The 23,838-nt window shown below is 39.2% G+C and overlaps 2 protein-coding genes across 50 annotated transcripts in view; one reads left to right on the plus strand and one right to left on the minus strand.

Annotated features, from left to right (window-relative positions):
- The window catches only part of ERI2 (ERI1 exoribonuclease family member 2), a 40,875-nt gene that overhangs the window by 11,947 nt on the left and 5,090 nt on the right, over positions 1 to 23,838 (plus strand). For 3 of the 43 annotated variants that reach the window (XR_014840664.1, XR_014840641.1, XR_014840659.1), the window contains 4 exons: positions 1,118 to 1,238; positions 8,049 to 8,203; positions 8,535 to 8,684; positions 19,980 to 22,558. Coding sequence is in view for 2 of the 43 variants with exons in the window: in XM_085017421.1 (XP_084873547.1) it covers positions 8,535 to 8,561 (27 nt within the window). In the remaining 41 variants the exon portion in view is untranslated. Of the gene's footprint in view, positions 1 to 1,117; positions 1,239 to 8,048; positions 8,204 to 8,534; positions 8,991 to 12,841; positions 15,550 to 16,922; positions 22,559 to 23,838 lie in introns of those variants that run through there. The other 40 variants (XR_014840669.1, XR_014840645.1, XR_014840661.1 and 37 more) reach the window with 22 other exon arrangements.
- ACSM3 (acyl-CoA synthetase medium chain family member 3) overlaps positions 1 to 23,838 on the minus strand; it is a 38,280-nt gene that overhangs the window by 3,283 nt on the left and 11,159 nt on the right. For 6 of the 7 annotated variants that reach the window (XM_021086514.2, XM_005662098.4, XM_003124568.6 and 3 more), the window contains 9 exons: positions 11,418 to 11,625; positions 8,412 to 8,555; positions 8,043 to 8,199; positions 7,689 to 7,768; positions 7,043 to 7,169; positions 6,240 to 6,320; positions 2,413 to 2,514; positions 1,310 to 1,437; positions 1,104 to 1,203 (listed from right to left, as the gene is read on the minus strand). In XM_021086514.2, coding sequence (XP_020942173.1) covers positions 1,104 to 1,203; positions 1,310 to 1,437; positions 2,413 to 2,514; positions 6,240 to 6,320; positions 7,043 to 7,169; positions 7,689 to 7,768; positions 8,043 to 8,199; positions 8,412 to 8,555; positions 11,418 to 11,625 — 1,127 coding nt within the window. The remainder of the gene's footprint in view (positions 1 to 1,103; positions 1,204 to 1,309; positions 1,438 to 2,412; positions 2,515 to 6,239; positions 6,321 to 7,042; positions 7,170 to 7,688; positions 7,769 to 8,042; positions 8,200 to 8,411; positions 8,556 to 11,417; positions 11,626 to 23,838) is intronic. The other variant, XM_085017430.1, reaches the window with a different exon arrangement.

Consider the following 23,838-nt stretch of genomic DNA (forward strand, 5'->3'; position numbering starts at 1 on the left):
GTAGAAATACAAGATTTTTTTTTAAAGTTAAAATCCATAAATGGACTTCAAAGTTTCTCTGAAATTCTGTGCAAAAGAAACTACTGTAACTGGAGTTCCCATTGTGGCTCAGTGGAAATGAATCTGACTAGCACCCATGAGGACACAGGTTCGATCCCTGGCCTTGCTCAGCGGGTTAAGGATCTGGCGTTGCCATGAGCTGTGGTGCAGGCCAGCAGCTACAGCTCCAATTAGACCCCTAGCCTGGGAACCTCCATTTGCCACAGATGCAGCCATAAAAAAGAAAAAAAAATATATTGTAGCTACTACCTAATATTTTTAATGACTTAGTATGTTCCAGGTGTTGTTATAAGGCCTATACCTATGTTAACTTATTTAATCCTCACACACTCTTTTTACAGAGAAGGAAATGATGAATGATGCTAGGGGAGAGGTGTAGGGGAAGCTAAGACTCATGAAACCCTACTGGTGGAGTGCAAAGCAAAGGGACAAACTTCAGTAATCACTGAATCTGTTCCCTACTCTCAATACCTGGAGTACTGGAGGCCCTGCCTGGCAAAGGAGGCCTAACGAGTGGCATGGAAACTTTAAACGCAAACTACCATGTGACCAGCCTCAGGAGGAGTTAGCTTTAAGGAGTCCTGTCTTATTCATAGTTTATTTCCTGAATCTTCTCCTTACTAACCGACCCAGTCTCCTTCTGGTTACTTAGTTCCCGTCTCTGTCCTTGCTCCCACTCCAGAGGTCCAGTGCCAGCCTGTCCTCCTCAGCTACACCAGATCTTCTGGTGTAACAACCTGATCCTATCTAGCTGACCTCTGGCACCCCATCCTGGTGTCAGCCTGGGTTGTTGACATTCACATCATCTTTGCCCTAGCACTCCACGAAAAGGATTCAAATTCTTTATAATGTATATCTTTTCAGTCTTATTCTGCAGCAGTTCTTTCTCATTAGTATATTTCTATCTGACTTACATGTTTAGTAATGAGTCTCAATCCAGCTTGCATCATTAAATCATTTGGGTAGATCTGTTTCAATGAACTGCTATTTAGAAGTATGTGTTAGACTGCCAACAAGTTCTAGAGATGAATCAGTTCTTTTACCTCTCCTCTGACAGGGTCTGGGCTGCTGATGACAGCTGACTCTTCAACTGCAGGATGTTCAATCAGGGCATTTTCTACCTCAGATGGTCCAATTCGGTAACTGGGAGATAAAACATATGGCAGGAATTTATAAAGGTGAGCAAAAGGTTCACTCCGTAATATGATCAGTTAAGACAGACATATCCATAGATAAAAAAGAAAATTACCCAGAGGATAATATGATATCATCTGATCTTGCAACAAACCAGAAATATCCATCCTCATCCATATAGCCCCGGTCCCCAGTGATATAGAAATCGCCTCGGAGGGTTGAAGCTGTTTTTGTAGGATTATCCTATAAAACAAATAATGTTATTGTGAAGTTACTCTTCTGTACTGTTGGATTTTTAAATGTTTAAGGAAAAAGAAAAGTTTGGTGACTTTGAAAATCCATAGAATGAAGAGGAGCTAGCATGTGAAATAGGGATTAAAGTCTAGTATTGAGCCAAACCAGTATAAGAAAGGTAAACTTAGTTACAAAGACTAGGCATGCTGTCATCCTGAGAATTTTCTTAGATTGAACACAAACATTGCAGGAGCTCAGAGGAGTAGGCTAAATAAGTCTTTTGCTAATTGATTATCTAAACACAGGTAGGAAAAAAGAGAAATCGATACTCAGAGTTATAAGAAAGTACCAATATCTAGTAAGTCAAAGAACAGACAGGTTTTTTTTGTGTGTGTCTTTTTGTATTTGGTTTTGTTTTACACAAAAAAGAGAGAATTGATTCTGTAAATTTGGCAGGAATAAAAAGGAATGTTGTTATATTATGTAAAATTTACTGACAATTAGAACCTGGAAATTCGATTATACCATTGTAAAGTTTGCTCTAATTTCTATAGAGATGAAAATATGTTTACAAGCAGTAAGCAGCTTGGGAGTGAAAGAAATTTACTTAAGCTCACTGCCTTATTCTCCCTCCTCCATGAAGGGAGACCATTGATCAGATTTCAGGAAAATGATTGGGTGCTGATTTATAGTAGAGAGGATTAATGATGTTGAGTGGGTTGTCTTCTTTCTACAGCCCCCTTCCTATTACTTTCATGAGCCTGGAGCAGTGATCTAGCCTAGAGGTACCAGCATGCCCTCCTCTAATAAGCATTTGAGTGCTTCTTCAGTTCCCTGTCTGAGGGATCACTGTTCTAAACGATTGACTCCCTCAAGAAAAGGCCAGATACGTATCCTGGGTGTATTTTGTGGCAAATATGGGTAGTTACCAAACACTTTTGAGAAATAAATAGAAAATGAGACATTATATAATGAGTCTCTTACAATATAATGAGTAAAAAGGCCAAATGGTCGGTTAGGTGAAACTCGAATGCCAATATCTCCTTCTTGCCCAGGTGGTAGAACATTGCCATTCACATCTAAAATCTAGGATGAAAGAGAATAATTTCAGGGAACTTTTATCTGATGCCATATCTGAAATCTTTGCATGTTTTGTTTTTTGCCATTTAAGAATGCAGACTTCTGAAATTTTTAAGTATAAATTCCTAGATACATTTTAAAATTTAAATTCCTTAAATTTTTATCACAAAATACATTATAAAATGCAGGCTAGCAGAATGGGAAAGAAGAATAAAATTTTTCTTTAATTCTACCATCCAGCAATAATCACATTTTGGTAATATCCTTTGGGACAATATAGACATAGAAAAAAATAGGATCAGTTTATAATAACTGTTTTACAACCTGCTGTAATCATTTAGCATACATCTTAATTGTCTTTTCCTATTCCTTTTCCAATACCTCATTACTGGTTTTCAAACTTTGTGAAACAAACAAAAATCTTCCTTCAGAAGCCCAATATAAGTAAGCAGGAAAAGGGGAATGTTCTCTGGCTGGGACAGTGGTGGGTGAGCCAAAGCCTTGTTCTCTTATCCTCTCGTGTTCTCTGAAGTACCTAATAGTAACTAGCATTTATTAAGCACTTACTGCATCCTAAGTAAGAAATGCTAATGCTCTAACTACTTCATATGTACTATTTTCTGGTTAGAAGTATTATTAAGCTCATTTTACATATGAGGAAACTGAGGTGCAGAGAATTTAAGCAATGCAGTGCATGACAGCTGGAATTCAAATCTCAGTAATTACACTCCAGATCCTATGCTTTTCATTATTACAGTTCTCTGTGGAATCATCCCAGGGAATTCAATTCATTTTCTGAAAATCCAAATAAGCATTTCTCAGGTTGATTACTTATCTCATATACCAGATTTTGCTCTGGCTTTTACAGGTAAAATATGAATTTCCAAATATGTAAACTGTACAGTGTTTTTATATATACCCATCAAACCTGAGATGTAGCTTGTTGGAAAATAAGACTATAATATTTATCTGGTCCTTTCCAGGAGAAAAAGGGCTTGTGTCTTCACTGAGAAACTTGAAAGGCAAAAGGAATTCTAAATGTAAAAACTTACTGTTAAGTTCTTGCAAATAAAAAAAATATAAATTCCCACCCAGTCATCTAAAGAAATATTTGGCTTCAGGTATTAAGCAATTAATGATAGAAAAAGGATATCTTAAGAGTTCCAATGACTTTTTTAAAAAAGCATAGTTCCTGCTATGGCGCTGTGAGTTAAGAATGGGTTAAGAATCCAAATACAGGCGTTCCCGTCGTGGCGCAGTGGTTAACGAATCCGACTAGGAACCATGAGGTTGCGGGTTCGGTCCCTGCCCTTGCTCAGTGGGTTAACGATCCGGCGTTGCCGTGACCTGTGGTGTAGGTTGCAGACTCGGCTCGGATCCTGCGTTGCTGTGGCTCTGGCGTAGGCCAGTGACTACAGCTCCGATTTGACCCCTAGCCTGGAAACCTCCCTATGCCACGGGAGCGGCCCCAAAAAAAAAAAAAAAAAAATCCAAATACGGCAGCTCGAGTCACAGCCGCAGCCTAGATTCAGTCCCTGGCCTATGAACTTCCATATGCCATGAGTGTGGCCATTAAAAAAAAAAAAAGAAAGAAAGAAAAAAAGAGTTTCAATGACTTAACACTGACTGCTATTTAATAGATGGGAAAATAGGTAAAATATTCTCTCTAGGGAGAATCACATTCCTTACTGTTCAAGGAGTCCTAGAATGTTTAAACATTAAAATTATGAATTTGAGGTGTTTTGAAGTTGCAAAATCTGATATCCAGATGCTTAGAGTAATCCCCAGATGCCAGAATGTCACTTAAGATGCTCTTAACTAGGTAACAAGTAGCCCAGTTATAAGAACCCTTGGGAAAGAGTTAAAAATGAAGGTGGGAAATACAAATCAAAACTACCATGAGATACCATCTCACATCTATTAGGATGGCTACTATCAAAAAACCATAATAACAATTCTTGGCAAAGATGTGGAGAAATTAGAATCCTGTGCACTCTTGGTTGAAATGTAAAATGATGTGACCACTGTGGAAAACAATATGGCCATTTTTTAAAAAATTAAAAATAAAATTACTGTGTAATCCAGCAATTCCACCTCTGGGTGGAATCAATTTCTGAGAATCAATTTCTCTCAGATAATTTGTATACCCATGTTTATCACAGCATTATTCACAATAGCAAAAATGTGGAAGCAATCCAAGCATTCATCAACAGATGAAGGAGAAGTTCCCTTTGTGGCTCAGTGGTTAACAAACCCCACTAGGATCCATGAGGATGTGGGTTTGATCCCTGGCCTCGCTCAGTGGGTTAAGCATTGCCATGAGCTGTGGTGTAGGTCACAGATTCAGCTCAGATCTGGCATTGCTGTGGCTGTGGTGTAGGCCAGCAGTTGTAGTTCTGATTCAGCCCCTAGCCTGGGAACTTCCATATGCCGTGGGTGTGGCCCTAAAAAAAGACCACAAAAAACAAAGTAAAATAAAAACAAAACAGATGAATGAATAAGCAAAATGTGGTCTATACATATATGTGTGTATATATATGTGCGTGTATGTAACACACACTCACACACAAAATGGAGTATTATTTAGCCTTAAAAAAGAAGGAAGGAGTTCTTGTCATGGCTCAGCAGTAATAAACCTGGCTAGTAGCCATGAGAATGTGGGGTCAATCCTTGGCCTTGCTCAGTAGGGTAAGGATCTGGCATTGCTGTGAGCTGTGGTGCAGGGTCGCAGATGCAGCTTGGATCCGGTGTAGCTGTGGCTGTGGCTGTGGCTGGCAGCTGTAGCTCCAATTCAGTCCCTAGCCTGGGAACTTCCATATGCCATGGATGTGGCCTTGGCCATGAAAAGCAAAAAAAAAAAAAAAAAAAGAAGGAAAGAAATTCTGACATGTTATAATATGGATGAACTTCTAGGACATTATGTTAAATATAATAAGCCAGTTACAAAAAGACAAATTCTTTGTGATTCTGAACATATGTAGTAATTAGAGTAGTGATTCTTTATGATCAAATAAGCTTGGGAAACATGGTCTAACCCTCAGTTAAGTTTGGTTCTGAGGTCTCTGTAAACTCATCCATTTTGTGGTTTTGTTGCTATTGTTTTCTTTTATATACTAGTGTCAGTTTCTTTTTTCTATACTAATCTTTGGCCAAGTTGAACAGAGAACACTTCTAATCCTAAATAAAAAGTGCTGATAATAGGATGCCCTCTAGGGACCAGGTGGTCAAAATGGCCACATAGGCCTGCAAGAAAAGAGGGAGAATGCTACTGCCCCTTGTAAACTGTAGCCTGTTTTGGCCTACTTAACCCTTTCAGGAGGTTTAGAGCTCCCTAACCAGAAGGGGCAGTGTGGTGTTATAGTTAAGAGTATGGATATTGGAACCAGATTGCTTGAGATTGCATCCCAGCACTGTAGCTATTAGCTGTGTTACCTTGGGTAAGTTCTTTAACCTCTGTGGGCTTCATCTGTAAAATGGTTCTAGTATTGCTATGTCTCTCATAGATCCTTCTGGAAATTAATATTTATAAAATGTTTAGAACTATTTGACACAAACAACTGCTTTGGGGGAAAAAAAGGAAATAAGCTAACATTCTAACTCATTTCCATCTTTACAAAGAAATTAAGATGTCGTGGAAGTAACAATCATCACCAAAACTAGGAGTGTAAGAAGTGGGGTAGATGGTGAACAGAGTGGGTTGTTAGGTATTTTCCTGGAAGGGATGTTCAGACCTTAACATCAAAAGCAGGAGAAGGCTTTCCCATTGAGCCAGGCTTTATTTTCATTCCCTTAAAATTTCCACAGATTAGTACCTAGTTAAAAAGAAGAAAGAGTAAAATAACATGGCGTATAACTTAAATTTATTCATTCATCCTCCATGCATTCATTCAACAAATACTTACTGAGAACTTACTATGAACCAGGCTCAAAATAAGTTCTCTGCTCTCATGAATTACAGAGATAGGCACTAAACAAATATAACAAAGTTATAACACCCAATAAATTTATAATTGCTAAAATAGCCATATTTATGAAAACGTTTTTGCTCATATTCACATGATGCTTGTTATATTTTTTTATTTAATAAATCTGTCATTTTTGTTTTTATTTTGGTATGTTAATTTTTGACTAGGCATTACTTTCTCATGGTTCATAAATTGAAGCATTATAAAAAGACACATTAAAAAATTTCTTTCAGCTTTTCTCTCAAATGCTCCATCATATCCCTCCCTTTCCTTCATAATAACCACTTTTGTTATTATTTTACCCATTTCCTCTAGAATTTCTTATCTTTCTTCCTTTCTTTCTTTTTTTTTTTTTTTTTTTTTTGTCCGCACCTATGGCATGAGAAAGTTCCCACTCCAGCGACTGAACCTGCGCCACATTGTGACCAGAGCCACAGCAGTGACAACGCTGGATCCCACTCCACTCCCTCCCTATCCCTCAAACAATCATAAAGATATAATAACACTCTTGTTTTTATTCATCTGACTGAATCGAGTCCAGTCCTGTCTTTTCTGTAAAGTTTACATACCGTTTCAGTCTGTCCATATCCTTCGTAGATATCCAGACCTGTCAGGTTTCTCCATTGTTCAGTCACTTCAGGGTTGATTGGCTCCCCAGCACTCACACAGTGCTTTAAGCTTTTGAACTTACAGTTTCTCAAAAAACAGATAATGAATTAAATTTAGGAAGAAAATGGAGAGAAACAGAAATTAAGATTATTTCTAGTGAAATTTCAGTACAAAGTATTTTTTAGTTTTTTCCTAACTCCCCTTGCCATTCTATCATAAAATGACTCCCAAAACATCACTTTTTTTCTTTTTCTCCCCTTTATTTTGGGGGGAGGGGCATGATTTGTTGTGAAGAAAAGCCATGCCATCCCTAGGGAAAGTACCACATAATAATATGTTAAATTTGTGATGAAGTTTACCAGTTGTCTAGCTAACTTTACTGTGGAGTATTTATACAATGGAATACCACACAGTTGCTAAAAAAAAAAAAAAAAAAAAAAAAAAGATCAAAGAAGCTCCTAGTTAGTACTGTCCAATAGAAGTTTTTGTTATGATAGAAATTTCTATAATCTGAGCTGTCCACTTTCATAGCCTTTAGTCCTGGGTGGCTATTCTGTCTGCCTAAAACATAGCTCCACTAAAAGCCTATTTACCAACCTTTCTTACCTGGTCTTATCATTCTGTACAAGCATTCTGTATGCAGTTGGTGCTGAACAGAAGACTGTGATGGGAAACTTGGAAAGTGTCTGCAATTTAGAAAAAGTTGTCTTATCAAAATTTTTAATAAGTGCCTAAATGTCTGTGGTAGACACAGCACAACCCAAAACATTGTTTATTCCAATGTAAATGCACTCACACCTTTCCTTTATATAGCTTTTCGGGCTTATTGATTTTCTGGATGTGAAATACCTTAAATCATGTTGTCTACTCTGATTTCTGCAAGTTACGTTATTCACCCATCCTGTCAGTGATAGTGCTATAATGCATTTCTAAATGTTGACCTCTTGTGCTCTGCCTTACTTGCAGGATGGAAGTTGGCTCAAACCGTGGCAAAAAATGAACAAATACACATGCTCCTTGGGTCCATGGAGCAAAAACACTACTCCATGCAGATTTTGCCCAGCCTGTGTCTGAGGCATTCCACATCACATCAGAAGGGGTCAAATCCAGCCAGAACCTGGGTAAACAAAGAATAGACTTTATATATACATATATATGTGTGTGTATGTATGTATATGTATATATATATGTATATGTGTGTGTATATATATGTATATGTGTGTGTGTGTGTATATATATATGTATATATGAAAACAAATTTAAATGGCCAATAAAGGAATTAACACCTTTGTAGCATCGACACTTCAAGCTGCAATTCTGTGAGAGTACCTTCCATTTATAGATAATCCTAAGCCGAAACTGCTGTGAGTGTGTCCAGTCATCTTAGGAGGTCCGCTTGTTCCACTGGTAAAGAAAATGGCCATTATCTCATTGTGTTTTGTCTTCACGCAGGTGTGTTTGTCACTGGCATGTCTGTGAAGGAAGAATTACAGTGATTTGGCGCATTAAACACAGCATCATAGACTGTTATCACAGAAAAGGATTTGCCTAGACCTCCTCATCTCATGGATCAGGCCCCAGTGACTTCAGTTGAATTCTAAGGTAAAAGCAATCTCTCTCCATTTTTTACTTTGTAAAAAAAATTTTAACTTTTATTTTTGTATTTTTAATTAAAAGTTTTTATACGTCATAACTCAATGAATTTTATTACATTTATAGTTATACAATGATCATCACAACCCAATTTTATAGCATTTCCATCCCAAACCCCTAGCCCATACCCCCGACTCCCAACCTGTCTCCTTGGGAAACCATAAGTTTTTTAAAGTCTGTGAGTCAATATCTGTTCTGCAGAGAAATTCATTGTATCCTTTTTTAGATTCCACATATAAATGTTATAGCATATGATGCTGGTGTCTCACTGTCTGACTAACTTCACTTAGTCAATGGTAATTTCTAGGTCTATCCGTTTTGCTGCAAATGGCATTATTTCTTTCCTTTTCATGGCTGAGTAATATTCCATTGTGTATATGTACCACATCTTCTTTATTCACTCCTCTGTCAATGGACATTTATTTTATTTTATTTTTTTGTCTTTTTAGGGCTGCACCCACAGCATATGAAGGTTCCCAGGCTAGGGTTCCAGTTGGAGCTATAGCTGCAAGCCCATGCCAGAGCCACAGCAACGTGGGATCTGAGCCACTTCTGCAACCTACCCCACAGCTCACAGCCAACACCGGGTCCTTAACCCACTTGGGTGAGGCCAGGGATTGAATCCAAGTCCTCATGGATGCTAGTCGCGTTCGTTAACCGCTAAGCCACGACGGGAACTCCTTGATGAACATTGCTGCAGAGGCGCAGGTTTGATCCCCAGTCTGGCAAAGTGGGTTAAAGGATCTGGTGTTGCTGCAGCTGCAGCAGAGGCCTCCACTGTGGCTCAGATTCAATCCCTGCCCAGGAATTTCTGTATGCTGTGGATGCGACCACAGAGGGGGAAAATCTTTTTCTATTTGGTAATATTGAGCTGAGAATGAGTGAATCAGAAATATCCAGCTATGAGAAATATAGAAAAGCTATTTTAAAATCCTAACAAAGCCAGACCAAATGCTTAGTCTATCGTTTTTTTTTAATTAAAAAAAAGTATCTCTAGCTGTGTACTTACTGCTTCTATCATAGATATGGGCTGCTCTTGAAACTTAAGTCAGGTTTGTTGTACCAGTCTCTCAAACAGTAAACATAGCCATTAGGAGTGTGGGCTCAGAAGCCAAACTTTCTGAGCTTGAAACTCAGCTTGCCAGATCCTAGCATTTGACTTTATTCATCTGTATGATTACAGTACTTATCTCCTAGGTTGTAATACTTAAATGAGTTAATGTATCTGAAGTGCTTGGAGCAGTTTTTGGTATATAACCAGCACTATATAAATTTTAGCTGTTTTGCAATTAAAAGTTATTTTTATTAGAGCAGAATTTAGCCTTTGGTAAGAACTCAATAAATGTTAGCTATTTTAGAGGAGGTAGGAAAAAATTCATAGTTGCAAGCATGTTCCTAAAATCCTTGAGTAAAGGTGGGAAGCTCATTCCAGAGGAGACTGCTGCCACCCTAAAACAAAGATATAAGCAATACTTGGCAAGAGTTCCAAGTGACCCCTGGAAGCACCCTATAGCAGTGTGATTCAGTTTTAAAATTGCACCCATTAATATTGTGTTCTTACTGAGAACTGGAGATTGGCACTTGCCATCTGCCTCTACATGGATTGAATCATGAGCCACTGAAGCTTCTGATCCTCAACACCCGCTGAAAGGAGCTCAGGGTGGAGATTAGGAATGAGGCACTCTGTGCTCTGGGAAAACTGGAAGAAGAATAGGTCTTCAGATTGTTTGATATTTTCAGGAGATTTTATGAGCCCAATTCTTGCATCTCCTCAGATCTAGAAAAGCACTAGATGGTAACGTCTTCATAGTGACACCTGCTCCTTGTGACTAGCAGCAACCTTATATAGAAATGTGTGCTTAGTTGCATGTACCTCCCCCTTCATCAAAATCACATATATGCTAAAATTCTCCCTTACCTCTTTGGAGCAGTATTTCAGAGCTCATTTTGCCCCAAATAAAACTTAACTCGCAACTTTTAAGCTGTGCATATTTTGATAGAAATGTTACTGTCAGTAAGGGAATGACACAGCCTACACGGAAGGATTGGCTGTAATCAGTTTCCCTGGGAGATGATAAACAGGTCTGTGGTTGATGCTGTAATGTACCTCCTAGGTCCTACAGCAGGATTTCAGGACCTCCTCCCTCCAGGTTTTGGGATCCTTCTTTAGATAATGCCTTGGCTGAAGACAGCTACATTGCTCAGGGTCATTCCTCCATCTAAGGACAGCCCCCACCCAGTTACTAATCAGCATGGACAGAAAGAGTCTAGAACCTCTTTCTTTAGCTAGGAAGAGCTTTGAGGGACTATCCAAACTCCAGAGATCAGAGTTGGTTGGCTGAGGGCTTTTTTGGAAGTACATGGAAGATAAATTTCTTCCCTGGCCCAATCCCACATCTTTCCCTTTCATTCCTAGGTGTTGATCCCAAGAGAACTCCTTAATCAACTTCTTACAGAACTAATCTCTGTCTTAGGGTGTGCTTCCTTGAGATCCCAACTTATAAAAAACACCCCTAGCTCCTCCTCGCTCAGAGCTCTGCCCTATGAGTGTAGTAATAATCACCAATTGATCCCTTTGTCTGTTGTTTTAATTTTCCTTTTTCTGTCAATCATGGGTTGACCATTTTATTGATGTTGCCTTTCTTTTTGGGAAACTATTCTACAAAAATTATGGCTACTCACTTCATCATCTCCTTGAGGTTCTTCCACCCTTTTCTAGGCTTCTCAGACACAATTATCTTGGAATGCAGATTTTCACATTTGGAAGCAATAGCATCTACTGCTGGAGCTAAAATTTCATCAGTAACAATGCAATTTGCTTTTGAAGTTTGTAGTCTGTAGAGGATGTCTTTCTGGGTCAGCTGAGTGGTTCCTGGAATTAAAACTGTCCCTAAAGGAGAAGAAAAGAAAGTGTTTAGAAATGATTTCTTTCATCATATTATTTAGGGTATTGTAGATAACTCATATGAATTTGATATTTCTCAGAGTAAGTTAGTCAGTTTTCCAGGCAAGGTATCTATTTGTCTTCCTTTTCATCATTCTGCTTTTGCCTTTCAAAGGATCTCAAAGTCTATGATCTTTTTGACCTAACATGGGTAGGTGTTAAATCCTGGATAATTATTTTTTATTTGGAGACTATTCATAACATTCAGCTTGAAGAGGGTTTTTTTTTGAAAAGTAATTATTGGAGTTCTGTCGTGGCTCAGCAGTAATGAACCCACCTAGTATCCATGAGGATGCAGGTTCTATTCCTGACCTCGCTCAGTGGGCTAAGTGTCCGGTGTTGCTTGGCTGTGGTATGGGCTGGCAGCTACAGCTCTGATTCAACCACTAGCCTGGGAACTTCCATATTCCATGGGTGCAGACCTAAAAAAGACAAAGAAAAAGAAAACCAGACATCTCAAGTTAATGAATTTAGCATTTTTTATGTATGGGAAGATGCAAGAGTCCAGGCTCATTGAAATCCTTCCTTAGATATGCACCTTAATTATCTAGGGCCAATATCCTATTCTTTCTCATCCTGAGTTCCCTCAGGGCTCACCTTTAGGGGCAGCTGTAGTGGCTGGTGGCTGATGGCTTTATGCAACATCCTTTGTATGCTGATATGGCAGGTGGCCTATTTAGTACGCCCTATAAATAACTTGCCCGGGATCACTGAAGTAGCAAGTGGCAGTAGACACACTGAACTCTGCAACCTGACTTCAGAGCTGTACATTTAACCACTTTAGTTCAGTGCCTCTTAAAACAGACATGAATGTTTTATGGTTTCTTTCCAAAGAGAAGGATTGAGGCATTCGTCTTTTCTGTGCTTCTGCTTCTCCTGCTGTAAATCACACTATAAGGTATAGTGTAATGGTTGAGAGTGGTCCTGGAGCCAGACATTCTTAGAGTTTGGTCTTGAAAAAGGGCACTGTACCTCCAAGAGTCTCAGAATGGGGATTATAATAACACTGCCTTCTTCATAAGATTATTAAGGATTAAATGAATTAAAATGTGTACAGAGCTTAGAACGGCACTGAATAAAATTTGGCTATTACTTTCTCAAATGATTAATGCATGTTCAAGACTGTATCTATTTCTGTATCATTTTTCTATCTCTATCACAGGTTCCACTACTCTTAAATTCCAGATCTTCAAGAGAAGGGTGGAAGGTATTCACTTTCTATTAGTTTTTCCTCTTCCCAGTGACACAGCAGGCAAGAAAGATTGAATACATTCATGCACTGTTGACACTGGCTTATTTCTCCATTTTGGAAAGGACAAGTCCCTCTAATGGAGTCCTTCAGGAAACAGATAACCAGGACCAAAACATAAGGTTCTTCAGAATATCCTCCCTTTCTAACCAAAGCAAGGCAGCAAATTTTATGAGGCTTTAACTCCAAGGTCATTCCTTAGAGATGTTCCTCCTAGGGAAGTAGCTGTCTACCACAGCCAACACTTTTCATGATTTAAAGTCACTCTCAGGAGTTCCCGTTGTGGCTCAGTGGTTAAGGAACCCAACTAATATCCATGAGGATGTGAGTTCAATCCCTGGCCCTGCTCAGTGGGTTAAGGATCTGGCATTGCCATGAGCTGTGGTGTTGATGGCAGACGCAGCTCGATCTAGCATTGCTGTGGCTGTGGTGTAGGTCAGCAGCTTCAGCTCCAGTTCAGCCCCTAGACTGGGAACCTCCATATGCCACAGGTGAGGCCCTAAAGAGGCAAAACACAAATAAGTAAATAAATAAAGTCACTCTTAAACTCACTGTTGGTATTTCATGGCCAAGAAGAAACCCTTTATTTAAACACATTACCCTTAGATAATTAAGTTCTGCAAATACATAATTCTTATAGTATCTTTAAAGGGATCTATTAACAGTGATCAGACTGACCTGTTAAAAACTACTTCCTGTCCAAATTAATCATTCTGGGAAACATTACACAGTTTCTCGCCAGGGAGCAAACTTTTACTTTAAATAAAAAACAATCCTATAGTATTGTTCTGGAGTGATGTCCTAGATGATTAGAAATACAGCAGATATATTTATTCATTTGAAAATTTATTGAAGCCTACCATATGCTAGAAACATTCCTAAGTGCTAAGGATACTATAGAGAACAAAATGGACAGAGGTCCCTGCCCTCATGGATCTTACATTCTAGGCATATACAATATCAGATGATAATGTCTGTTTTTAAAAAATAAGCAATGACCACTTTGGGTGAGGGGAGGGGGAGGAGCTGTTTGAGATAGGGCGGCCAAGGATGGCCTCTCTCAGGAGGATGCCTACTAATATTTAAGTGTCATATTTTTAAAAAGTTTAAAACTTCCAGAAATGAAATGCCCATTTCTGTTTCACAGTTATTATTTTGCATAAATGCGTAGGTATCAATATATGCTATTGAAACCAGATAGAGAAAAGGTCTAAAGAAAGCACTGTGGAGCATCAGGGAGAGCCCTGGCCTAGACATCTGAACTGCAAGGTTCTAATTTTGCCCATTTCTCTAATCAAGATTGTTAAAGGTATTAAATCTTCTTTAAATATTTGGTAGAATTTACCTGTGAAGCTGTCTGCTGTGGGACTTTTGTTTTGGGGGAGGTTTTTGATTACTGTTTTAATCGTCTTACTAGCGATAAGTCTATTCAGATTATCTCTTCATGCTTTAGTCTTAGAAGGTTGTATGATTCCAAGAATTTATCCATTTATTTTAGGTTATCCAATCTGTTGATGTTTAGCTACTCATAGTAATCTCATAGTCTTTTGTATTTCTGTTGTATCCGTTGCAATTTCTCCTCTTTTGTTTCTGATTTTATTTATCTGAGCTTTGTCTTTTTTTGGCAAGTCTAGCTAAAGGTTTGTTAACTGTATTTATCTTTTCAGAGAACCAGACCTTAGTTCCATTGATTTTTTTTTTTTCTATTGTCTTTTAAGTCTCCATTTATGTCTGCTTGGGTTTTTATAATTTCCCTTCTTATACTGACTTTGGGCTTGCTTTGTTCTTCTTTTTCTAGTTCCTTTAGATGTAATGTTAAATTATTTATTTGAGATTTTTCTTGTTTCTTGAGGTAGGCCTGTATTGCTATAAACTTTATTTACTCTTAGTACCACTTTTGCTGCATATATTTTGGCCTATATTATTTTTATTTTCATTTGTCTGTGGGTGTTTTTAAAATTTATCCTTTGATTTCATCATTTACCTAATAGTTTTTCAGTTGAATATTCTTAGTCTCCACATATTTGTGATTTTTCCAGATTTCTTGTAGTTGATTTCTAAGTTTCATACCACTGTAGTCAGAAAAGGTATTTGACCCAGTTTCAGTCTTCTTGAATCTATTGAGACTTGGTTTGTGACCTAGCATGTTATCTAGCCTGGAGAATGGTCAATGTGCATTGAGAAGACTGTATATGCTGCTGCAGTGGATGGGATATTCTGTATAATTCTGTATATTTAAGGTTAGTGTTTTCTTATTGACTTTCTGTCTGAATGAAATGTCCATTGATGTAAGTGGAGTGTTAAAGTCCCCTACTATATTGTGTTGCTGTCAGTTTCTCCCTTTAGGTCTGTTAATAATTTATACATTTTGCTGCTCCTGTGTTAGCAAAGTAGATATATCAATAATGTTACATCTTCTTGAAGGATTATCCCCTTTATCATTACATAATGTGTACCTTTATCTTTTATTACCCTTTTTTTTGGCTTAAAGTCTATTTTTTTTCTGATATGAGTATTGCTACACCCATTTTCCTGTGGCTGCCATTCTCCTGGAGTAACATCTACCCCTTCACTTTGAGCCTATGTTTGTCTTTAGAGCTGAGAGGAGTTTCCTGGAGGAGGTAGGTATATAGTTGGGTCTTGTTTTTTAATCCATCCAGCTACAATTCTTATTTTGAATGATAAATTCAATGCATTTACATTTAGAGTGGTTACTGATAAAGACTTAGTGCTGCCAGTTTGTATTTTGTTTTCTGGTTCTATATCTCCATTGTTTCTTTTTCCTTGTGTTTCGGATTGATTATTTTTTATGTTTTTCTCAGTTTTCTCTTTTTTAATGTTTCATGTCTTAGCTTCTGATTTATGTTTTGTAGTTGCCGTGAGGTTTGTATAAAATGTCTCGCAGATAAAATAATCCTTTTACTACTGATAGCATTTCATCTTCATTTGCCTACATGATTTCTGTCCTTTTCCTCTTTCTCTTTTATGTTTTTGTTGTCTCACATTATCTGTTCTTGTGTTGGGAGTCCATTACCAAATTAAAGTAGCTATAATTATTTTTATCACATTTTCTCTTTTAACCTTTACATGATAATTGTTTAACAACCTGTTCTGATATAGAGTTGCAATTTTCTGATTCTATTTACTACCTGTAATTTTTGCCTTTTTGTTTTTGGTAAAAGAGGCTTTCAACATTTCTTTCCTTTTTTCTTAATTGGAATATAGTTGATTTACAATATTATATTAATTTCATGTGTACAGCATAGTGATTCAGTATTTTTGCAGATTATACTCCTTTATAAGTTATTACAAGATAACTATAATTCCCTATGACTGTATATCCTTGTAGCTTACCTAATTTATACACAGTAGTTTATATCTATTAATCCCATATCCCTAATTTGTCCCTCCACCCTTTGGTAACCGTAAGTTTTTTATCTTTTTTTTTTTAATCTTTTTTTTTTTTTTTTTTTTTTGCTATTTCTTTGGGCATATGGAGGTTCCCAGGCTAGGGGTCAAATCGGAGCTGTAGCCACCGGCCTATACCAGTGCCACAGCAACGCGGGATCCGAGCCACGTCTGCAACCTACACCACAGCTCATGGCAACGCCGGATCATTAACCCACTGAGCAAGGGCAGGGACCGAACCCGCAACCTCATGGTTTCTAGTCGGATTCGTTAACCACTGCGCCACAACGGGAACTCCCATAAGTTTTTTATATCTCTGAGTCTGCAGGTGGCTCCGTTGCACAATGGATAGTGCATTGGACTTCTGTATCTCTGAGTCGGTTTCTATTTTACATATACATTCATTTGCATAATTTTTTAGACTCCACATATAAGTGATATCATATAGTATTTGTCTTTGACTTGTTTCACTAAGCATAATATTCTCTAGGTCTATCCACATTGTTGCAAATGGCAGAGTTTTATTTTATTTTATTTTTTTGCTTTTCAGGGCCGTACCCACAGCATGTGGAGGTTCCCAGGCTAGGGGTCAAATTAGAGCTACAGCTGCCGGTCTACACCACAGCCATGGCAACATCAGATCTGAGCCAAGTCTGTGACCTACACCACAGCTCACAGCAATGCCAGATCCTTAACCCACCGAGCAAGGCCAGGGATCAAACCCACAACCTCATGGTTCCTAGTTGGATTCATTTCTACTGCGCCACGATGGAAACTCCAAATTTTTTTCTCTTTTTAATGGCTGAATAATGATCCTGTGTGTGTGTGTGTGTGTGCATGCATGTGTGTATCACATCCTCTTCATCCAGTTATCTGTTGATGGGTACTTGGGTTGTAAATAGTGTTGCTATCAAGATTGGCGTCCACGTGTCTTTTTTAACTGGTGTTTTCATTTATTCCAGATATATACCCAGGAGAGGAATTTCTAGGTCATATGGTGGTTGCATTTTTAGTTTTTGAGAAACCTCCAAACTGTGGCTGCACCAATCTACACTCCCACCAACAGTATACAAAGGTTCTCTCTTTCTACATCCTCTCCAACATTTGTTATTTGTAGACTTTTTTGAAAGCCATCTTGGAAGTTGTGAGGTGATATGTAATTACTATTTTGTTTTGTATTTCTCTAATAATTAGTGATGTTGAGCATCTTTTCATGTGGTTTTTGTTTTTTTGTTTTTTGTTTTTTGTTTTGTTTTGTTTTGTTTTTTGCCATCTTGAGCTGGTGCTGTTTTCCTTCTCCCCACACTGGGACCTTTGCCCCAAAGGAACGGAGTGGTGAAGCGGTTGGGGCCTGTGTACTTACAGAAGTCCAGTGTTCTGCCTGGATAGGTGTCCATGGCCCCATTCTGATGCAGTCCATCATTATGTCTTTTCCCTGGTTGTAGTTACCCTAGATCTAGTGCCATGCTGCGGCATGGAGTGAGCAGGGCTGGAGCATTCAGTTGACTTAGGCTGGGGTGCACAGAGAGGTGGTCTCAGGAAATCTGGCAGGTTCTAGGGCAGACCTCTCTCCACCCTGCCTGGGGGCAAGCCAGCACCTGTGTGCTCCTCGCAAGTGAAGTCCAGGCTTCTCCACACTGTCTATCTGTCCAGGTTGTTCTCCAAGCAGCCAGTGGGGCTTGTCTCTTCCCCAGGGCTGAGACACCCAGTCTGCGGCTTGACATATTCACTGCCTGCAGTGGGTGTCCTCCTGAGCAGTCTCCTTTTTCCTTTGAGTCCCTTCCCAGGAGTGCAGATCCCAACCTGATCGCTTTTGTTTTCACTCTGCCTTGGGACAGGAGCCCTTCTACCAGTTTCCAATTAGTTTTCAGTGAGAATTGTTCCACATTTCTCACTGAAATGTGGGTGTGGGTGAGCTCCACATCCTCTTATTCTGCCATCTTCAAGAAGCCCTCAACATTTCTTGTAAAGCAGGTGCAGTGGTGATAAACTCTCTCAGCTTTAGTTTGTCTGGGAAAGCCTTTTTTTCTCCTTTTAGGATAATTTTCCTGGATAAAGTATTCTTTCTTTAAGGGCTGCACCCGTGGCATGTGGAGGTTCCCAGGCTAGGGGTTTAATTGGAGCTGTTGCTGCCGGCCTATGCCAGAGCCACAGCAACGCCAGATCTGAGCCGAATCTTCGACCTGCACCACAGCCCACGGCAACGCTGGATCCTTAACCCACTGAGCAAGGCCAGAGATCAAACCCACAACCTCAAGGTTCCTGGTCGGATTCGTTAACCACTGAGCCATGACGGGAACTCCCTGGATAAAGTATTCTTAACTGACAGTTTTTACCTTTAACTATCTCGAGTGTGAGGACTTCCTGTTGTGGCTCAGCAGGTTAAGAACATGACATGGTGTCTGTGAGGATGAGGGTTCGATCCCTGGCCTCACTCAGTGCATTAAGGATCCAGTGTTGCTGCAAGCTATAGCACAGGTTGCAGATTTGACTTGGACTGAATGTTGCTGTGGCTGTAGCGTAGGCCTCAGCTGCAGCTCTGATTCAACCCAGGAACCCAGGAACTTCCATATGCCACAGGTGCAGCTGTCAAAAGAAGAACAAAATAAAAACAAATAAATACTTCAGGTATGTCATTTCACTCTCTCTTGGCCTGTAGAGTTTCTGCCGAGAAATCTGCTGATAGCCTAATGGAGTTTCCTTTTTAGGTTACTATCTTTTTCCCTGGCTACCTTTAAAATTCTTTCTTTATCATTGAAAGTTCCTGTGTAGTGCAGCAGGTTAAGGATCCAGCATTGCTACAGCTGTGACTCAGGTTGCAGCTGTAGCGCAGGTTCAATCCCTGGCCTGGGACCTTTCACATGCTGTGGGTGCAGCCCCCCCCCCCAAAAATTATTTATTTATCATTGACTTGACAGCTCTATATAATATGTCTTGGAAAGGTGTATTTGCATTGAGGTAATTAGGTGTTTGCTTAGCTTCCTGGACCTGTACATCCAGTTCCTTCCCCAGGTTTGGGAAGTTCTAGCTACTATTTCTTTAAACTCTCTACTCCCTCTCCTCTCCTTTTGGGATACCCATTATCTTATGTTGCCTTTCCCAGTGGAGACAGATAGTTTTCTTAGAATTCCTACATTAAAAAAACAACAAAACTTACTTCTCTCTCTTCTACCTAAATCATTTTTAGATTTATGTATTCATGCTTGCTAATTCTTCCATATGGTCTGCCTTATTTCCAATGTTTTCTATTGCATTCTTTATTAAGCTCTTCAGCTCTAGAATTTCTGTTTGTTTCTTTTTTAGAGGTTCAACCCTTTGATAAAATATTCCTTCTGTTCATTGATTTTATTCCTGAGCCTACTGAAGTGTCTTTTCTGAGTTTTCTTGTAGCTCATGGACAGCTACTTTGAATTCTGTATCAAGTTGCAGTCTTCTGTGAGTTTAAGTTTGGTTTCTGGAGAACTGTCACTTCCTTTTTTTTCTGTGATGCCATGTTATTATGCTTTTTCACAGTGCTTGATGGGTTGTTCCTCTGCCCACACATTTGAAGCAGTGAGCACCTTTCTTATTAGGTAAGATGTGTTTACTTTGATCCCAACAATTCAACAGGTTTATGACTAGAGGCCTTTCTTTTGTTTTTCAGTAGGTGGCACTATAGCACAAGTCTGGTTTCTCTCACCTGACCTGCCTCTGACTAAGTGAATCAGCATTTTCTACCCATCACCACCTCTGCCAGATGTGTCACTGGGGCCCTCTGGCTGCTTGTGCCTTTGGGGCCCTTGGTGCCTTGCTATTGCCAGTGTTGCTGCTGTTATTCATGTCACCACTGGGGGCATCAGGAGGGCAGGCACCTCAGCCGCCTTGGAGGTTGTTGACATCAGGTTTGTGGGTCCTGATGACTTGGGGTAGGGGTGCTGGAGTGGTGGGCACCACTGTGGCCTGATTCTCTTTGGCTGCAGGTACTGCTACAGCTGGGACGCTGGAGTTGTGTGTGTCACTTCCCCTGCTGTTACTGGGCTCTTCTGGTCTGTGTGCTCATCCACTGTGGCCAGAGGGCCAGGATTATGGGCACCACCTCCATTGTTCCCTTGGTTCCACCTCTTGTTACCAACCTTCACCCACCTTCAACCTGGCCATCCACCTTCGGATGTACAGATGTGTGGATCTCTCTGGCCTCTCAGTGTGTTGGGCAGAGGAGCCTTTGTTGAATTATGAATGTTTTACTAGTTGTAGATTGAAGGGGAGAGATAAAGGAATCACACTTTCCCCACCTAGATAATTTTTAAGAACTATTCTTATTTTGAAATTTTATAAAAACTCTAGAAAATGTTAGAGAGTGCACTGGCCTCTAGCACTGACTTTCTGAATGTTTTGGGGCAAATAACTTAATGTTCCTTTCCCCCCATCTCTGAAAGTTTTATCTTCCCTGTTTATAAAATGAGACTTCCCCTTCCTAATCAGAAGGCTCTTGTGAAGATAAAATGAGCAAATAAGTGGATGTTTATTTTAATTCCAGAGGGACCACATGCATTATAGAAACTTCATCAAGACCTGTGGGCTGAGATGGGATGTTACACTAGTTTTTTGTGGTGAATTTTACTTAAAGGAACAAATCCTTGGAAATTAATATTTTAAATAATTATATACTGAGATTTCTGCTGTAAAGGAATTTATTTAGCCTATAATGCATACAAAAGAGTTTGAAAATTAAAATGTGATATGAGTTTGCTGTTGGTACTGGGGGCTATAGGGCATATCTCTCTGAGAACTTGGGGATAAGGGAAATAGCTTGCCTTCCACGAGCTAAACTATAAACTCAATATAAAATAGTTCAGAACAGAGATATTCATAATCAGTGTTCACAGACATAAAAAGCAGTACAATTAAACCATACCCTGATATATGATCTATTGATATAGAACTGGCCTCAGAAGGGGATATTGCAGCCCCAGAACACAGAAGAAAAGAGACTTATTAGGGCAAATCCTGACAGTACTCATCCAAGCCCGTCGAAAGGAGAAGACTCTGTCAGGGGATTTTTATTATAGTCCCTGGGATGAGGTGGCCCCTAGCCAATACCTACCTTACTCTGGACTGTTTTCATTTTCTCTGATCTGAAAGTTATTTCTTGCCTCAGGACCCTCACAGGGTCTTTTCCATTTCCCATCACCCACACCTTCTCCCGCTGGCTGACTCATCCCTCAGGTTTCAGCTTAGGTATCCTGACCTCTCAGTAGATGGAACTCCTCTTACACTCCTGTACTGTTTCCTTTATAGCACTTGTCACACCACACTGTGTGTTTACTTAACTCCTGACTCTCTCTCCCACTGGACACTAAGCCCCCAACTCCTAAAACATAGCAAGTGCCCAGTAAACACCTGCTGCTTGAAGGGATAGTGGATATATAAGAGATGGGTGGGTGAACTGGGCTTTCAAATCCCAGTGCCAATAAATTGAATTATGAAAGTTACTTATTCTATTCACTGAACAAACTTCTGGCTAAATTTTGTCTTCTCACGTGGGTCTATTAACAGGCAGAGAGGAGGCTATTCATGTCAGAGTGTTTGGGCTCTTCAGGCAAATTAATAAATTGGTAATATTACTTTATACACACATCTTGTATTATAAATATGGCAATGAGAGCCCTCCCCCACAATGCACAGTTCTACTCTCCACACACTGATATAAGCCAGTTATGAGCAGCGTCTAGATCTGCTCAATTCACCAAGGTCCTGTCATTCTACAAGGCCTCAAGTAGATAGAGACTCACTTCCTCTAGCTCAGTGGTTCTCAAACTTGAACATGAATAAGAGTCACCTGAAGGGCTGCTTAAAAAAATAGATTTCTAGGTTTTGTATGTCTGCATCCCAGTTCTAGATTCAGTAAATCTTGGGCGGAGCTGAAGAACTTATATTTCTGACAAGTTCCCAGTAACTCTGGTTTCAAAATGCTGTATTTCAACAGTATCTCTCTTCAATACTAGGTACTTTTCCTTTTGAGAAAACACACTAATACTTTATCTCACGCTTTCCCCTTTAGTAACGCATTTCCAAACATTTTAAGGCTCCTCAAAAGTGTATAAAGTTCAGCCATACACTTTGCTTCTTTTAACTGCCAAAAATACCAGTCATGCCCCAGAGTTTATGCAGTGTATATATACAATTTCCTTTAAAAATATTAAATTAAGAATTATCTATCATCTGGCTTAAAAAAAAAGAAAAGAATTTAATGATATGTTTGAAGCCCTCTCTGCTCTGCCTCAAATTATCAGGTAGCTGTGATCCAGAATGTTGTGTTAACCATTCCTTTACCTTTATCATTTTATCATATATATATATGGCCCCATGTAATACGTAAACAACTGAAATCCTTGAAAATATTTACATCAGCTAAGGTTTATTAAAAGAGAAAAATTATTAGGAAACCCAGTAACTATGAGCTTCTTTCTAATTTTGCTGTGAAGACTAGCATAATTAGTATACTAGGTTTACCATTTATTGCCTCCCTTTCATTCTTTCTTCTAAGAGAATATGCCTTCCTTCTGGTCACAGCCCTAGCAACCAAGCTTTATCAGTTGAAGCTGCCTCTGATCACTTCTGATGGGCCTAACCAAGCTGTGCCAGTTAGATTCTGCCTTTAAATATTTAAGAAACTGAGTGGATTAGTGGATGCAACATATAGGGTTAGGGCCTGAGACATTTGTCTAGCAAATCAAAGCTGTGCACCAACCGAAATGAAGAGAAACCATGTCCTAGCAAGAAAGGTCAAAGGAGCAGATGCTTGAGAGGGGCAGAGTCAAGTGACTTAAGAGCAAAAAAAAAAAAAAAAAAAAAAAATAGAGATACAAACTGCTTTCTGAAAGCATGTTTTCTTGCAAAAGCCAGTTTTTCTTTCTGTACTTTTTTTCCCTATAAGATTCTTCAGCAGATGTTCAATAATTCTCCTTCATTATTGAGCTAATATGAATGGATTCCTGATCCTGGCTATCAAATAGTTCATTGCTAAGACAGTGAACTTAAGCAGCAATCGTGAAAGCAATCATTTTGTTAAAAAACTGTGTAAAAGTGGACCATGTAACTCTGGTATATAATTTATCTGTACACATGTGATTAGAGCATATAGCTCTCCTCAAATGCATGAATGATTCAATTAAAATAAAGTAAGAATAGTTATTTAATGTAATGATTATTATTATAATAAAGATATTAATTCAACAAATATTTCTCTGAGATATATGGAATGCCAATAATTGGAGACATAGAGATGAATATGTCTTAATCATTGCCTTTCAGTATTGGTTTTTTTTTTTTTTTTTGGTCTTTTTGCTATTTCTTGGGCCGCTCCCACAGCATATGGAGGTTCCCAGGCTAGGGGTCCAATCGGAGCTGTAGCCGCCAGCCTACGCCAGAGCCACAGCAACTCGGGATCCGAGCCGAGTCTGCAACCTACACCACAGCTCACGGCAACGCCGGATTGTTAACCCACTGAGCAAGGGCAGGGA

Source organism: Sus scrofa, chromosome 3 (genome assembly GCF_054392235.1).
Source record: "Sus scrofa isolate SSC_HxYL_T2T_F1_AM1 chromosome 3, Sscrofa_HxYL_maternal_Yorkshire_Landrace_v2.0, whole genome shotgun sequence".
NCBI classification, from domain to species: domain Eukaryota; kingdom Metazoa; phylum Chordata; class Mammalia; order Artiodactyla; family Suidae; genus Sus; species Sus scrofa.